This window comes from Vicugna pacos, chromosome 16, assembly GCF_048564905.1.
Source record: "Vicugna pacos chromosome 16, VicPac4, whole genome shotgun sequence".
Taxonomy (NCBI): domain Eukaryota; kingdom Metazoa; phylum Chordata; class Mammalia; order Artiodactyla; family Camelidae; genus Vicugna; species Vicugna pacos.
Genome location: NC_133002.1, coordinates 46,577,681 through 46,595,513, shown reverse-complemented (window position 1 = coordinate 46,595,513; position 17,833 = coordinate 46,577,681). Strand labels below are relative to the sequence as shown.

The 17,833-nt window shown below is 51.7% G+C and overlaps 1 protein-coding gene across 2 annotated transcripts in view; it reads right to left on the bottom strand.

The window, feature by feature from the left end:
• Positions 1-17,833, bottom strand: part of MPP3 (MAGUK p55 scaffold protein 3) — a 23,881-nt gene extending 6,048 nt beyond the window's left edge. The window contains exons 1-16 of one of the 2 annotated variants that reach the window (XM_072939244.1): positions 17,751-17,833; positions 17,362-17,443; positions 16,495-16,557; positions 16,181-16,299; positions 15,913-15,990; positions 14,698-14,778; positions 14,322-14,459; positions 12,001-12,082; positions 10,464-10,549; positions 9,012-9,086; positions 5,986-6,182; positions 4,121-4,185; positions 2,778-2,798; positions 2,189-2,230; positions 920-1,084; positions 744-824 (exon numbers count right to left, since the gene is read on the bottom strand). In XM_072939244.1, coding sequence (XP_072795345.1) covers positions 744-824; positions 920-1,084; positions 2,189-2,230; positions 2,778-2,798; positions 4,121-4,185; positions 5,986-6,182; positions 9,012-9,086; positions 10,464-10,549; positions 12,001-12,082; positions 14,322-14,459; positions 14,698-14,778; positions 15,913-15,990; positions 16,181-16,299; positions 16,495-16,519 — 1,255 coding nt within the window. In that variant the 5' untranslated portion in view covers positions 16,520-16,557; positions 17,362-17,443; positions 17,751-17,833. The remainder of the gene's footprint in view (positions 1-743; positions 825-919; positions 1,085-2,188; positions 2,231-2,777; positions 2,799-4,120; positions 4,186-5,985; positions 6,183-9,011; positions 9,087-10,463; positions 10,550-12,000; positions 12,083-14,321; positions 14,460-14,697; positions 14,779-15,912; positions 15,991-16,180; positions 16,300-16,494; positions 16,558-17,361; positions 17,444-17,750) is intronic. The other variant, XM_072939245.1, reaches the window with a different exon arrangement.

Sequence of the window (17,833 nt, the reverse complement as noted above, 5' to 3'; positions counted from 1 at the left end):
AATGTGACTGAGGCAGGCTGCCTGGGTTTGAATCTTGGCTTCACCACTTACCAACTGTGTGACATTGGGCAAGTTACTTAACCTCTCTGAGCCTCAGTGTCTTCCTCTGCAGTACAGGATGATGAGAACCCTCTTTTCAGGGGTACTGGGAAGGCTGACCAAGTCGCTGCACATAAAAGCTCTTGATGTAGCTCCTAACACTCTTTAGCCTCCTCTTCCTCATCACATTCAGGACCAGGACCTCCACCTACCGGACTTCAGCATCCCCAGCTGCCTCTGGACTCGGCAGTGCACCCAGCCACCCTGTCGGGCTGGACCCAGCTACAAGGGAGTACCTAAGCAGTATCACTCACTGGGCTCTCTGGCTTCCCTGGCCTACTCTCTTGCCCAAGCTGAGAGCAGGGGCCATAGGAGTCAGAGTCATTGAGAAGAGGAGGCTGAAATGGTGTTGAGCTGAGGTTGCCACTTTGCCTACAACATGTTCTAGACTCACCTCCCATCCCGGGCAGGAACCGGGCAAGTGGTCTTCCAGTTCCTGCCTCAGGGGGCCCTAGGGGATCACTGAGAGTGGTCTCTTCCCATCGTGCCTCTGTCCCATGATCTGCCTATAGCAGGCAGTGCCTGGCAGTCCCTCAGACCCAAAGTGAGGATGAAGATGGATACATGGAGTCAAGTCCTCAAGAAATATTTACATGGCTGGCGCACATACACACACAAACAAGCACACCCGTGGGCCCTCTTACGTGGAACGGCCACACCAAAGTGCTGTGGGTTCTCTGCCACCACCTTCTGCTTCAGCTCGTGCAGTCGGGCTCCCAGAGACCCTGGGAAACAAAAGGAAGGCTGATGAGTCCCTGCTGAACTCCCTCCCCACCCCTCCAAGTAGGAAACCAGGCCACTCCCTGGAGACATCACCTACCAATCAGAACTACCAGGCGGGGCCGCTCGCCGGGCTGGTGCTGGTACCTGGTCACCTCCTCGTAGGTCGGCAGCTCCAGAGTCTCAGCCACTGCAGACAACTTTCCTTCCTGCGGGCTCTCCAGTCTCTCCCTGCGGCCCAGCCGGAAGCTCCTCCGCAGACCAGCTTGGGGAGAAGGGCGAGGGGACACTGCACCATTTGTCCCCCCATCTTCCTACAAAGACTTTCTCTACCTGGTCAGACCTGAAGGTGAAACTGAGACCCACTGGTCTCTCCCCCCTACCTTCTGCTACAGAAAGGGGCTGAATGGGATGCACAGTAATATGATGAAAGGGTGACCACTTGGCATCCAAAAATTAGGGTTCAAGGCTACTGTCTTATTGGGCATGTGATAGACCTCAGACAAGTCATCACCCCTCTGAGCCTCAGTTCCCTTATCCAGGAAATGGGAACACAAATCTACAAACACAATGGGTGCTCCTAGATTGGATTCTAGATCAGGGGAAATGCTCTAAAAGACATTAGCGGGACAACGAGCAAAATTATAATATGAACAGTATAGTAGATAATAGAATTGTGTGCATGTTAAATTCCCAGAATTTGATAATAGCCCTGGGTTATATTAGAAAATGTCCTTGTTCTTACGTAAGAACACAGGCTGAGCTATTTAGGGGTGAAGGGACATAATGTTCACAACTAACTGTCACATGACTCAGAGGGAAAATGTGTGTGTGAGTAGAAAAAGGAAATGAAAAAGCTAATACAGCAAAGCGTTAACAACTGATGAATTTGGGTGTAGAGTCTATGGGAGTTCTTTTCAGTAAGTTTGAAATTACTTCAGAATAAAAAGTTAAAAAAAACTCTTTGCCCGTCTCTAAGGCCTTTGGAAATATTAAACAAAACAAAAGAAGTGAAGCACTTTGGAGATTGGTCAAAGGCTCCATTGCTGTACAGGGGTGACAGAAACACTGAATCAACCACAGTTGGAATTACGGTAATAATAAAAACAGTATTAACACAGGGGTCCATGCCCCCGTCCTGCCAGGGATCTGCTCCCAGTGGCTGGGGGAAGTTGGGGTAGGGGACCCCAGGCCTCGGCAGGCTCAGCCCCATCTCTGGCTGACAGCGACTGAAGCGAAATGTGGGTCCTACAGGCTCAGTGGTTCTTTAGGGGTTCCTGGGGCTTGGATCTCTCCCTGACCCAGGAGACCACGGTGGGATGTGTGTGGTTGGGGAAGGGGGTATCGGGGGAGAGTCCCCACTACTTACCCACATAGTGTCCTTTGAAGTACCCCTCACAATCACAGGTCTCTGGGAACCAGAGAGGGAGGCCAATGAGCAATGCTGGACACACGCCCCAGCCCAGAGGTACCTGGGCCCTGGGTGGCCCGGCGGAGTCCTCAGAGGGGCTCGGCTTGGGGCAAATACCGCGTCCTGGCCACCCCAGGTCAACAAGTTCTTCTGTTTCACCCAGTTCTCCGTGCTTAGGCCACAGATAGCCTTTACAGGCCTGGCCAGGGTTCTGGGCCAGCAGGCCTTGTTCCAGCCCCTCTGAGTGAACAAGGAGAGGAAACTCACTTGCCCGGCCCTACCCTCCTGTCTCGTGCCTGCTCCCCAGCCGGGTCGTAAGATCGGCCCAGCCAGAGTCCAGGGAGAGCCAGGCCCCACATCCCCACCAGCTCTGCAGGCCTCAAGGAGCAGGCCGGTCCGACTGGCAGAACCAGGAGAGCGGAGCTGAGAGCCAGAGGGGCACAGCCACCCCTGACTCGGAGGAGTGGAGGACAAGTCCCTCCAGCCCCAGACAGTCTACGGAAAAGGGGCCTCGTCCATGCGCACAGGGGACAAATACCAGGCCTACCTTTGTCACAAGGCTGATCATCTGCGGTTTGCACAAAAGACAGATGGAACAGCGTTAGTGGAGGGGAACCGGGAGGCCCTGTGGCTGAGAGGCAGCCGCAGCCTCCTGTGCCTCAGGAGCCCTCCATCTGGCCCCTCTTTCTCCTCCAACAAATCTGTGATCTGAGCTGCAGTGCATTATTAAACCAAGACTTGCTCTAATTAGTCTTCCTGTGTGTGTCTCATTAGCGGCCCAAAGAAAGCCAGCTCCTCACCGGCATAAAGCAGCCTCAAGGCCAATTGACTCAGCAGCCCCTGTGACTTAAGAGCAAATCCAGAAAAGTGGCTGTTGGCGGTGGCTGCCCAGCCAAGGGAGTTGATGCCTGCAGAGGGACCAGGACCTGCTCTCTCTTTGCTGGGGTTGGAGAATTGCCTGAGCAAATGCAGATGACAGAGAATGGAGCGGCCCAGAGCAGGGCTGTAGGCCAGCCGTGTTCCAGCCACCTGGCGTTGCTCAGGCCCCCTACTCGGTTCTGAGCCCCCCTGGGCCCAAGAGGCTGTACCTGTTCCCCACACGGGGCTCTCACCTGGGGCTCTGAACCCAGGCCCTCTGGAAACCTGACGCCAGCCCCATTCCCTTGACCTCATGAGCCTCTGTTTAACCATCTTGGAAAAAGGGATGTCCTGACTCTGCTACTACAAAGGCAAGAAGGTAGGAGGGTGTGTATTCTAAAAGGTGCACAGAGCCAGGTTGCCAGGTAAGATACAAGACACTCAGTTAAATTTGAATCTCAGATAAACCACAAATTGTTTCTTAGTATATGTCCCAAATATTGCATGGGATATAGTGACACTAAAAACTTGTTCATTGTTTATCTGAAATTCACACTAAACTGGGCATTCTTTATTTTTATTTCCCAAATCTGGCCGCTAACACAGAGACACAGAACGTGACCATCCCCGTTCCCTTCCAATGTCACTGCTTCTCAAACTGTCAGGGTCAGAGAGCCCCTTGGAAACCTAAGGAAAGCTGTGAAGGCTCTCTCAGACACAGACATGCGGACACACAACACACACACAAGAGCTTGCACGCAATTTTGGGACAGATGTTAACATGCCCCCCCAGTGTCATCTAGGGGCTCCAAATAGCTCCTCTCCAGAGAACGCTCCCCAATCCTACCCCACTTCCCCTCCTCCTCCCTCTCCCCATCCCTTCCTCCCTCAGGAGGCCTGAGAGCTCAGACAGGACCCTTGGTGCCCACTCCAGCCCCATGCTTGCCTCTTCCCAGCACAAAGCCCCCAAGTCCTAACCTCAGCCCCGGCCCAGACTGCTTCCCTGAAGATCCGTCCTACCAGTCTACTCACAGGGGGGCTTCTTGAGGCTCTCAGGGCCTGGCAGGGTGCCTGTGGCTCTCCGGTGGTTTAGTCGCCTATGGGGACATGAGAGGATGGGTGGGCCCATGAGCAGGGCCGAGGACCACTGGGAGAGAACCTTCTGGAAAACTCAGGGAAACCAAGGCCTGAATCCCACAGATGGATACAGCCTGGCACGCCAAGGGCCTCCTTGCTTCATAGTGAGTTCCAGTGAAGGGGGACATTTTCACAGGTGCTCACTGGTTCACAAAGAAGGAACTGAGTTTCTTGCCCTGGGAGAAGCTTGCCCAGCCCAAGACGGTCGCGCACAGAGGTTCAGCCCATGGTCAGCGCACGGTCAGCAGTCGGTCGTGACTTCCCCAAGGCTGATTCTCAAGGAAAGGAGGCCCCTGCTCCATACTTACCGGCCTCCCCATCTCTGAGGAAGCTGGAAAACAGCAGAACAATTCCCAGGAGAAGCCAAGGGTGAAAGTGACTCTGATTGAATGTCCTCCCCGCAAAGGAAGGCACAGCCTGGGATATCATCCAATGCAGCTGTCAGTGGAGAGGCAGCCTCCAAAGCCTCTTATCTCTGGGCTGAGAAAATGCCCAGGGCTCTTGGAGGTGTCTAGATTTCCACGTTTAAATGCAGCTAAGGAGCCTTCCCCCAAGACCTATGCAGCCAAAGACGCAGACGGGTCTGAGGCTCCCTGAGGAAACAGAGCAGCAGCTCTCAAACTTCAGTCCCTCAGAATCACTTGGAATATCTGTCAGAACACAGGGCTCGGAGTCCGCCCCTGTTGTTTCTGATCCAGCAGGTCAGGGGCAGGGCCCAAGGATATTATTTCTAACAAGCTCCCAGGGGATGCTGATGTGCCTGGCCTGGGGACCACACCAGGAGAGCCACTGAAACGGATGAACCCTGAGGCCTGTTGCTACAGCATCATCCCATACCCCAAAAGATGGAAGAGGGCTACAAACCTCAGGAGAGGCATTGTAGGCATAAGTGCCACACCCTCTGACCTAGGATTTACACTTTTGGAAATCCATCCTAAGGAAAGAATTTGAAATATGAGAAACAGTCCATGTGCAAGATAATTATCACAGCCTGTAGCCGGGAAACGCTGGAAGGAACTTAGAAGCACAGCCACAGGGAAGGAGTGAAGTCACTTAGGTATGACCCTTCCTCAGAAACCTTCTGTGCACGCCCGGATAAGGGCCAGTCCTCCTGCTAGGACCTTGCAGAGCCCGGTCCTGCTTCCTCACATCCATCACATTTATATAAAGTGTTCGTCTGAACCATGTGCAACTTCCCAGCTAAACTGTAAACTTCTCCAGGGCAGAAACTATACTTGTTGCCTGTGAATGAATGGTCTATCTCTGGATGAAATATTATATAGCCATTAAAATTACACAATAAAGAATAGATAATAATGGAGCAAATGCTCATATCAAAACGTTGAGCTACCAAAAATTTAAAAAAAAAGGAAGATTTCCAATTCTATGTGCACCACTCACATAAGAAGCACAGGAAGGAAATAAATTATGCTGTTTAGATAGAGGTGAGACTTTGGGTAATTTTCTTTTCCTTGTCCTCCTCTTCCATATTTGTATATTTTATGTCTCAACTTGCCCTATGTATGCATGATAAAAGATTGATTAATTGAATAACATAGATTTCCATATATTTATTGAAATCTCAAACAGCCATCACCACTGGTCATGGGAGAAGAGCCAACACATGCACAATTGGTACTTAGAGAAGGACACCCTGTGTGCCACTCTGGCTGTGTCAGCAAAGATTAGGGGCTTTGTCGTGGATTTATGCCTCTGGCCACTCCAGAACCACACCCCCTTACAACACACCCCAGACCCACCTTTCCTGGAACTGCTTGGAAGGGATGAGGCCAGCTCGAAGGTTGGTGTCCCCCACTCGCTTGGCCTGCCACCACGTGGGGTCGTCCCGGCTCACCACCTCCAGGATCTGCCTGCGCTGGAAGGGCAGGCCTGCTTCCTGGCAGGGAATGGCCCGGTCCTCCCTCGGGTTGTAGTGGAAGAGGGCCCGCATGAACACCTGCAGGGGAGGGGCTCAGTTAGGTGGCCCTTCGCCGGGTAAGCAAGGATATGTCTACGCCACACAGAATGCCAAAGGACAACCGCTGTTCACAATTAGATGCACAAGCAGCCTCAAGAACACAGAGCTAATCAGAAACCCACTGCACATATTCTCTTACTGTTCTTTAACCATTTTGAATATCACAGTGCGGAAATCCATTAAGAACCAGAAAATTGAATAGATGGGACCTCACAGATTTCCCTTTCCAACCTAAACATCTCTTTATTTACCTGATCTGCTGTCCTTATAACAGCCTCTTAGCATACACAACACAACCATTAATCTTGGGAGCAAAAATGAAAAGCAAGTACAATTTATAACTCAAATGTTATTTCTGATATGCGAACTGCCCCCAATGATGCCAGCAGCCATCTGTTAGATAAGTAATCTAGATGTTTAGATAAGAACACATATCAACAAAACTACTGTTCCTGATTCCCCATCATCACTTTTCAGTGGGTAATTGACATCCACATCTTTTATGGCTCAATCTTGCCTCATCTGTCATATGCTTGGCCAACTCCCAACTCTCCTCTCTACCCTGAAGTCATCCCTCTAAAGATGATGGAGAAGACATGGCATTCCATCACACTTTTTTGTCCTCTTCCATAATTCAGTGGCATGGATTTATTTTATTTATTTCTATTTCCAGAACATTAGGACCCAATTACTTTAACAGCAAATAGGTTAGGGAAAAAAAGGCCAGAAGGTTTCCTTAGACAAATCCAATTCATCTTCCTTTATGTGCCAGGCAGAAAAAAATTCAGTTAGACAATTCTAAGAACTTTTTGGCCAAATATTGTGAGGACAGATACCCTCATTGAGCCACAGATGCTACCAGGGTCCCAGGCACTCACAAGAGAGTATAATCTTAAATGGCCAGCCCTGATCAAGCATCTAACTCAAGAAGAAATATTTAGAAAAGGATGAGCTAAGAGACAGGCTACCCACTTTGTCCCCCAGGAAAATCAAGTTCTCTCCCTGTATCAAGTTAAAACCTGCAAAAGCTGCAACTGGTGACCGCATTAGCTTGTCCCAGGAAGAACCACCTTCCATCAGGTATTATGTGTGCCCTGGGATTCAGCTGAAGGGTGCATTTAAGAAATGGCCATATAAAGATTATTTCTTCATCTACCATAAAAAACTGTCAAAGACATGATCCAGTATTAATCACCATTCATCGGACTATTTACTGACATCTACTCTGTGCCAAGTGCTATCATGTCCCATCTTTCATGCTTCTAGTCCTGGGAGACAGGGGCTGGGAATTAGCTTTCTTGAAATATCGGCATTCGTCCTTCCATCCACTGATGAAAAGATGTCATTCTTTACATTCTCCTTTCTGCCTTGTTTTGTTGATTGTGAGATCAAAGTAATGCCCTCTTCAATCCTCCCACCCACCGCCTCAACTCCAGGCTTAACAATCTCTTACCAGGACTTTTACAAAAGAGTCCTACCAGGTGCCCCGGCCCCAGTCTCCACCCACTCTACCCTCTTCCTTTGACTGCCCTAGGGAGTTTTCCAAGACACAAATGTGGTTGCATTTAGAAAATAAAACAAACAAACAAAAAAAACCCAAAACCAAAAAAACAAAACAAAACAAAAAACACCGTTAAGAGCTTCTCATCACCTATAATGGGGCTGTAACTTGGGCTGTGGGGTGCCCTCCCACATGCCCTAGGGCAGTACCTTTTCAGTGCGCCCCAGGCTGACTGCCCAACAGCTTTCTCAGCCACTAGGATCTACTCTCCCCTAATCCAGCAGGCAGGAAGTGCTGGGAGTTAATCTCAGGGTGCAGCCTAGTGGGAGTTGGCATATGGGTCCCCCAGCTCTTGGGGAGGATGATGGAGGCATGCGTCTACAGGGGATTCCAAGTTCTGGAGCAGGATTAAGTTCCGGTTGCCCACGGTGGTAACTTGCTTGAGAACACACCCTCTGATGCACTGGGTACCTTCCCTTCCCCACTCCTGGTGTTCCTGGGGTCACCTCCAAATAAACCATTTATACTCGAACCCCTGTATCAGGGTTGGCTTTGAGACCCTAGACTAAGCAGGGATTGTGCCCAAACCCTTAACAAAGCAGTCAAAGAAATTCAGAAGCTAGCCTTCACTCACCTCCCCAGCATATTCCCCCGCCCCCGGGAGCCCCACCACAGTGCCTTTTTTCATTGACCCCATCCTCCTTGACACATCTTTGAGCCCAGGAGTATGCAGACCCCTCTGCCCACACTTCCCCCCACCTCCTCTTCACCAGGCAAGTCCTCATCTCCATCTTCCTCAAGCCTCACTTCCAGCACCCCTACCATGCGACATCTTCCAAGGTGCCTGTAACGCTGTACAGAATCTTTCCTAAGCACTCATCACATAGCAAGGAGAGACTTGCTCCCGGCCTCTCTTTTTGAACCAGGAATCCTCAAAGCTACTAACCGTCTCGGTCTCTGACAGAGCACCTGGCACAGAGGAGGTGCCCACAAAAGGTAGGCTCAACAAGGAATTAAACAAATGGCAGTTACTTAATTGGTCCCAAAGCCGGAACATTTGGTACCTTCTCCTCCTCTTCACAGCCCTGATTTTCTACTTCAATTAAAAAGAACCTTGTCTTTTATTAGTAAGCTACGTCAAAGCCTGTTTAGAAGAGGCTGGGTACAAACAAATGAATCACTTTGGGACTGAATTACAGTTCTCTACTGAGCACATGCTCTGAGCACCAGGCGGATGCTCTCTTCCCAAGTGACTGTTTCAGAGGCTGGGCTGGAGCCCGCCCACCGGAATTCCAACTCCCCCATACCTTGCTGTCCTTCAAGCGGTCCTCCTCCTGGGTAGCTGGGATGATTTTCAGGGTGATGGATCCCTGGGACTGCGCCTGAAAGGAGAGAGCACACAGCCATATCATCTACCAAGTCTAACCCTCCATGACTTCATGTCTTACTTCCCAGGTCTAGAAACTCATGTTCAGAAGGAAAGTTGGACAGGCTGCCTCCCCTGTGACCTACCCTTCTGTGGTGGCACCAGTTTGAATTAACTAAAGCATTTTCATGGGACAAAGGGACAGAAGATTTTAAATAAGAACGTGAGAACAACACATGCACTGAATTCAGCGCTCCATCCTTCCTGACGGCCAGTGCCCTAAAGGGTTGCCCTTTTCTCTGTTCTCTTGGGTTATTTTAATAACCTAGTTCAGTTTCATCTCCCTCTTTCTTGCCTGATTTGGGGCTGGTTCCCCATTAGTACCTCCTTCTTTGTTTGCATCTTCCCCAATCTGAGACCACTCCTACCTTCCCAGGGGTTCCCCTTCCCTCTACCCAAGAGAAACCCGCACCCCATGGGGGTGGCGACAAGGAAGAACGCTGTCAGCCTATGAGAGTACGTCTCTCCCAGTGGTGCCCCTGGCCCTGCATCGCTCTGGAACACAAGGAGGTCAGTGCTCAGAACCAGAGAAATAGGAGTGGCAGCAAGAAGACTGAAGGGTCTGCCAGCAACTCGGGACCCCTACAGTAGGGGCCTTAAAGAGCAGGCCTCCAAGCTTCAGGTCTCATCGTGTTTCTGCCTTCCAGACCATCAGAAGTTAGCAAAGAGTGTCAGGTTGGCAGAGAATGCCTGAGGATAAAGAGGACAGAACCACGTACCATTGGGGCTTTTTACAATTTTAGTTTTGACTTGAACTCTTAGAATGGACTCAGAAGATTGCTTCCATCCCAGCATTTGCTACCCTTGCATCTACTTGCAGTTAGGAAAGGCTATATCCTCTTTCAGATGCTTCCATTAACCATGCACTGGTTGAGAAACCAGCCCTACCCCTACTTTACAGGAAAGGAAATTGAAACTCAGACTGATCTGATGACTTGTTCAAGGTTGCACCACTGAAAAGTGACAGAGGGAGGACTAAAACCCAGGATCAGCTGGCCCCGAAGCCCTTGCTTTCGGTCCTCCCTGTGCTGCAGCCTTTTACTCCATATTCTCAGCCCTATGGAAGAGGGGACCTTTTTGAGGGGGTCTTCAGGAAAGAAGGCCGGGGGTAGGGAGGACAGCTGTACTGAAGAGGAGGTCTGAGAGGCAGGTGGTCTGGGTGCTCCACTCCTCCAACCCCCACCCCCCACCCCAGGCACACTGTAAGGCTGCTTCTCCTGGAGCCTCCCCATGAAACCAGGAAGACTGGGCCAGATCAGCACTGGCTCCAGGAAGCACCCGGCTTTGGGTCTCTGAAGAACCACAGCATTCCTGGCACATGTGTAGCACGGACCAGAATCTGGCTAATCTCGTCGGGCCGCTTATGCAGGACTGTGATCCCGTTCACTTCCCGGAGCTCATCTCCGACGTGGACCAGGCCTAGGAGACACAGGAGCGGACCATCAGCAAGAGAAGGGGGCCTCGGCCCCTGGAGCGCGGAGCTCTGGGCATTGCTGGCACCCGCCTGCAGAACTCACTGCAGGGAAGACTCAAGGTTTAAAGACGATGGACGGGACTGGGATGAACGGAGTCCCCACACGTGCTGGGTGCCTCACCTGGCATCACAGCCTCACCACCTCCCCATGAAAGCCCCACTTTACATACTGGCAGCTGAGATCCAGAAAAATGCTGCTGCCTGCCCAAGGCCACACAGCAAAGAAATAATGGAGCCAGTGCACAGACACAGTTCTTTTGCCGTAAAAAGCCTGTGTTTGTTTTGCTGTGCCCTCTGCTAATTCTTCGGGTGGGGGGCAAGATAAATTAGGAGTTTGGGATTAACAGATACACACTGCTACATATAAAATAGATAAATAACAAGGACCTACTACTGTATAGCACAGGGAACTGTATTTAATTTCTTGTAATAAGCTATAATGGAAAAGAATCTGAAAAGAGAAAAATATTTATGTAGTATCTGTATAACTGAGTCGCTTTGCTGTACACCTGAAAGTAACACTGTAAATCAACTACACTTCAATAAAAAAAAGAAATTAAAAAAACATGTATCATTAACTTTTCACCCTCCTGGGTATACAGACATACTCCAAGAATGTCCTTCTCAAATTTAACAAGAAAACTTAAGAGCACCAGGGAAGATGGCTTCAAGAGCGTTAGGCGCCCCTGTCTGTGGGTCTCTGCTTTAATGACAAGCATCTCTGCATATCAGGCTCGATTTGCTGCTATTCAATGTGGACACCAGCCCAGAAGCAGAAGCAGCTGCATCACCCAGGAGGCAGTAAGGGGTGCAGGGTCCTGGGCCCACCCACGACCCTGTGAATCAGAATCTGCATGTTAACAAGACACTGGGGCGTTTCGAGTGCTTGTCAGTGTTTGGGAAGCACTGGTCTAGGACTCTCCACAACAGTGATCTCCAGACTTCGGGGGTAACACTCCTCTGTTCCAGGAGTGCCCCCCAACTTAGTTCTTCCACACACCAGTTGACTCTTAACCTGTTTCCCATCCAGACAGTCCGGGACATGAATACCTCCCCTTGGTAATAGTGGCTTGCTAAGGCAACTAGGGGGAAGGGTGTCCTTGCCCTCAAATCAGAGTTTACCCACCAAGCTAAACTACCTATAGTCCCCAGGCTGAGCCAATGCACAAGTCCTTTGATCACGCCCAAAGTATTCCGTGCCTGAGGTTTTTTCAAAACAATTAAAATTTCTACCAGGCTTAGGAAAGAGGAGAGAATTCCAGCCCCACTCCCAGAAAGCAAAGCACAGCCCAAACAGGTAAGCACACAAGAGGGAGAAAGGAGACCCACGGCCAAAGCAGGGAGGCTGGGGGATGATGGCTACCACCTCGGCCAGGCCGGCATCGAGGACACTCACCACTCCGGTCTGCCGCGCCCCCTCGCATGATCCTGGCCACTACGACAGCCCCTGAGTGCTCATCCCGCCGGATGGTGGCCCCCTGCATCGGAGACAGAGCAGGCAGGCTCCTGAGAAGCAGCCCCAAACCTCAGATCTCTACTCTTCTGGACGCAACCGAGCCTCCCCCACTCCCTGCCTCTGCCACTCCATGGGGCAGATCAGTGGACACCTTTCTCATGCTGAGGACGCAATAAAACCAAGATCTCAAATTAGTACAGCCCAGCACTTCAGAGTTTAAACAAAACGCAATAAAGTTGTCACAATCTCAGTTTAGGGATGAGGGACTGGGGCACAGTGAAGGTGAGCATCTTCAAGGTCATCAGCTGGTAAAGCTTTCTATGATGCCAAATCCAGTGCTTTCTCCATCATATCACAGTCCCTGCCTCTTGCAGACATTTAATAATAAGGAGAAAATGTGCCAGCAAATTCTCCACCCGCCTCTAACCAGTCAGAGTTCCCGGGCCTTCTGTTGTTACCAAGGGGAACCAATTATGTCCCAGCCAGAGCTTCTTGGCCCATGAAGCATAGCAGAGGATGAGAAAGGAACTGACAAGCCCTCAAGTTCGTGCACCAGGCAGGCTGGACTGTGGCAGGGCAGCCGTCAGGAGTTGGATGGCCCTGGGTTTAAATCCACTCTGTCTTACTCAGAGCGTGTTGCCTCATCAAGGAAGCCCCTTATCTTCTCTGGGCCCATTTTCTCTGTGGTGTGGGCAAGCACTTAACTCATATGGTTGTTGCAAGGATGACATCAGGTAATGCACACAAGGCACTTAGCACACAGTCAGCACTCAATAAATGCTAACCACTTATTATTGGCTGTAACTGCACACTGGCACACTCACTATTAACTGCATTTGAAATCCACAAGATAAACACTGCTGGAAAGAGGCCAGCAGCCAAGAACCCTGTGGCTTCTTTAAACTTTCCAGCTTCTCTGACCATCCTTTTCTCCTTACTCCAATCTCAGCGGAGGAGTTCCTCCTGGCTAGGCTGGTCCCTCTAATCCCGTCCCTCTCTCTCCAGCATTCTTAATGTGCCCTCTCCACTGGCTCCTTCTCCTGGTCTTAAAAATATTGTCAAGTCTCTCCCATCATTTAAAAGCCAGCGCCCCATCCAGCAGCTTCCATTCTCCATTCCTTCGGAGCAAAAGAGTTCCTAGCTTCTCAGAGAAGCAGCATATACCTGCTCCCTCTGCTTCCTGTCCTCTGACTTGCTCCCCCTCTGCCTCAAATCCACCAGCAAAAGCATCAATGACCTGCCAGCTGCCAGCCCAGCCGCCACCCTCAGTCTTCTCTCTCTGATCTGTCTGCTTTGCCCTCCCTCTGGATTGCTTTCTTAGTCTGGGACCTGCTGACACCTCTCTCCCAGTTCTTCTCAGTGTCAATTCATCTCCTTTGCTGAGTCCTCCTCTAGCTGTGAACTCCCAGAGGCCAAGAACTAAGTCTTAATCACCTCTGAGCTGCCTGCACCCAACCCAGTCCCTGGCACTGGCACACATCATGATACATTTGCAGAGGGCATGTATAACTGCCCTACTTTGAAGGTAAGGAAGTAGAGGTAGAGGAGAATCCTGGTCCGTTTGCAGAAGTGGCTCATCTGAGGTCATTTGATCGAAGTTGAAAATAAAGAGGGCCAGCTGCTAGGGCAAGCCCTTAATCCTCTGGACTGTCACTACTTCCCTTCAGCTAATAAACAACCTCGTCCCTTGCTCGGACAATCAATGCTGAACCAGAACCAAAACGATAACAATCTGTCAGCTGCGGAGAAGAGCAGCTGCTGCCCTGCGCTTCCTCGGAATTCAGAACAAGAGCTGGCAAACTTTTTCTGGAAAGGGCCAGATGTAAATATCTTCGGCTTTGCGGGCAACACGGTTTCCGTCGAGTCTGCTGTTGCCATGTAAAGGCAGCCACAGATAATAAATAAATGAACAGGATGGCTGAGCGCCAATAAAACTATTTATAAAAACTGGCAGTGGGCTGGGTTTGTCCTTTGGACCGTAGTTTGCCAACCTCCGGTTCAGGACATGATGACCAGGGCTGGCCTGCGCAGCTGTCCAGGTTATTAACTGCACAAAGGAGCAGGGCCACAGCAAAGGGAGGCTATATCCACCCAGTGCAAGGGGTACTCTGCACACACTGGTGTCGCAGGGACCAGTGGCCACCTTGACAAAGCTGCCATCACTCACTCGGAAGACTTCAGGAGGGTCCCTTCTTAGGTTTCTGGGTCGGTGGTGGGGGGGAACTGGGAGAGGGTAGGGAGGAGTGGTGGGGGCCACATACCAAAGGTTCTTTGTTTTTCACCAGGCGGACAATCTTCACTGATTCTTCATCAAAATCCTCATCGATATTATCAGGCAGAGGGGGAAGAACGGGGTCAAAATTCTTCTGGGCAACTGTGTCATGTACCATGAGCATGGCCTGTCAGGAAAGCAAGAGAAATGATGGGCTGGCCCCAGAGCTCACAGGGGTTGGGGAAGCTTGGCTGGGCAGTGGTTTGGGGGTCTTGGATTGGATGCCACAACCACCCCAGACGATGGTGCTGAAAAGCCCCCACTCAGAAACCTCCCTCCCTTAGTCTCACGACCAAGCGCTCCCTCCTGCCCCCATCCCAGGAGACACAAGATGCGTGGGTGAGCAGGGACGGCGGCGTGACTACCCTGAGGTGGGGGGTGGACAGCAGCTGGAGCAGCTCCCTCTCGTCGCTGTGCACTGATGCAGCCTGCAGCTCCTCCATCACCTGGAGAGGAAGGAGAGAGGTGGCCACAGACGGCTTCAGGTACTTCGAGCTTGCTGGGAGTCACCCAGAAGAAACTCTGCTCTCTGGGCCTCAGTCCCAAAGGCCCTCCCAGCAACTACTATAGCACCAGAGGGGCATCGGACCCTCAGCCACCCCAGCACTAACGCTCCTAGGGAACCAGAGAGCTTGAACAGCCTCTGCAGGCTGATTCTAATGGGATCTAACTTATTAAGCCCTTCCTGGGCGCTGTTTGCCTTATGTGGACCGTCTCACTTAACTCTCACAGTGAACTAGATGTGGCGGGTACTATTATTTCGCCATTTCACAGTTGAGAAGTAAATAGGAGAGATGAAATCTCTTGCCCAAGATCACAAAACTGGTAAGTGGCACAGCCAGGATTTCAACCTGGGCTGATCTGGTTCTGTTGTCTGTGCCCTCACCACATTTTCTAGATGAGGAAATTGGGGCTCAGAGAGGCTGAGTGACTTGTTTAAGGTCACAGAGTTAGTCAGAGAGGCAGCGCTGAGCCTGGGAGCCTGGCAACCTAACACCATCCTAATGGCATTCCATAGCCAAGAAAGACAGGCGGTCTGCCCCCATTCCTCGCCAGGCCATTGCCTAGGGTTATGTGAGTTAATTCAGAAGCCTGAGTTAGTACTCAACTGGGACAGCCTTTTTTTCCAACCATGCAATACAGAGGACAGGTTCATAAGAAATGGGGAAGGATTCCTTTTTAAAAAATAGCCTGAGCCAGTAAGCAGGGACACACGGCAAATCCGGGGACCCAGGACTTCACACGGGGCCTCCTGGAAGCACTGGTACAATGTGTGTGTTTGACTGCTCGTGTCACCAGTCCGCAAACCATTTGGGAGCTGTTCTCACTTCACAGCTAGGGAAACAGACTTTCTTGGGAACACACAGTAAGTGAGCATCACCATGTCACCATGTTCCCTGGCCCTGTCCAAGGCTCATGAGATCCTCCCTGGCTGTTAGGAGGCGAAGGGAAGGAGATGCTCTTCACCTTGGGGCTCCCGCGTCCCGATGTCCCCTGGCTAAGCAATGGCAAGCAGGACAGATGAAGGAGCTACAGGGTGGGAGAGGGGCTGAGGCCGGAAGAAGAAACCTGGGGCTTACATCCTCCGCGAGGGCCACAGCGCTGTGCAGAACAGGGGTTGGACTTTGCCTCTCATAATAGCGAAGCTTCTCGTGAATCTGCAAAGACAGCTGATCTCAGGCTGGGACCTCCCAAGCCAGCTGCCCAGGTTTACCCTGGATGCCACACACCCTGCCCAGGGCTGTGGTGATGTCTAGGGCTGCAGACTGGGTCGTCCATGGGACAGTATAAGAGAAAGCCCTGCACAGTGGGCTAATGAAGACCTTGCTGGGCCAGCAAGGGCTTTACCTTCATTAAGTAACTGAGGCTTTTTTCACTGAAAACATCCCTCAGGAAGCCCATCTCTTCCTTTTGGTTGGAGTCAGGTCTGAGCTGAGACGTCAGCAGCGCCAAGGTTTCATGCAAACCTGAGGAGAGTGTAAGAAAATAAAATATAGTCAATGCAGTGGGTACTCTGCTCTGTGGGCCCTCCAGCAAAACTTCAGCCCTGCCGTGTGCACATTTTCTTCCCAGGCTCTCATTCCCAGGGCTCAGAGCGGACACTGGCAGCTTTCTTCACAGCCCCAGGTTGCTGGGCAGGCCCAGCTTGGGGACGAACTCACCGGAGTCCTCAGACAGCACTGGCATGTCTGTGCTGGTCAGATCTTGAGCTCTGTCCGTGGATTCTGGGAGAAAAAGCGGGGAGTGGGGTGTGAAACTCCATCAAGTATATTCATTCAATAAATAGTGATTACACATGTACTCTGTCTGTCATGATCAATTTGGGGACAGAGGGGATGGGAACAAACAATTTTTTTTCAGAGAGGAAGGAAAGAAAATGAAGATTTGCTGAGTGCGCCCAATGTGTCAAGCATTGTGCTAAGTGATTTCATATGACATTTTTCCTAATCTGATCAAAGCCCTGAGGAATGGACACTAAGATTCCCATTTTACTGATGAAGAAACAGAGGCTTGGAGGATTCAGTAACTTGCAGGTCAGAATCCATACTCTGGTGGCGGGTCTCAGAGGTGCCCAGCGGCGCCTGCCTGACAGTGGGTGCTCTCCTCCACAGCGCCCCCCTCACCGTTACCTTCTAAGGGGCCTCTCTCAAGTCCTTTGCCTGTCACACCTTCAGCAAGTATCTGACTGGGCCTACAAACCCCACCATCCCCAAGCCCCAACCTGAAGGGAGCCTGCTCCCAGAACGGAGCGTAGAGTGGAGGTGGAGAGACGTGAGTCGGTGACTACTATGCCGGCGGGAGGAGCCCTGTCTCAGCAGGCCCCCCAACGTGCTCTGTAGCACGTGGACCTCAGAAAGTCCTCCTTCAGTAGGGGATAAGGAGAGTAATGATTCATTTATTCTGCAAACATGGAGCCAGCCCCATTTCGCCCGCCCTAGTCCCGCTGACACCAAGATGCTGACACCAAGATGTATAAGAATGGTACCCGGCCCTCCAGCCACCGCCCCGCCCCCCTACGCCAGACTCACCCTCTGGCTCCCTCTAGTTGTGCCCCCCCCGCCACTCCCCCAGGCAGCCGAACACAGACTCCAGCTCTCTTTGGGAAGGAACCTGTGGGACCAACAAGGAGAACGGCTGGGAGAAGGCGAGGCGAGACCTGGGGGACGCTCGGGGAGATCTAAGAGGATGTGGAGCGGCGGGAAAGGAGCGGGGCGCATCGGGGAGGGGGTGGGTGCGGGAAGGAAGGCCAGGGGCCGAGGGACGGGGACTGAGTAACCCCCCCAACACACAAGCTGGGGCTCCGTGGGCCGCGAGCTGCGTGTGCGCTAGGGGCGGGTCTCGGCTCATTCTCCCTGCCGGCCGGGCCCCTCCCGCCTCGGCTCCCAGCCCCTGTTCCATCCCCTGCACGGCTTCCTACCTGGGCGCGCCGGGATCTCTGCTCCAGACCCGGAGCCGCGCGGCTGTCGGGAGCCTCCGCGCCGCTGGCTCCGCCTTCCCGGC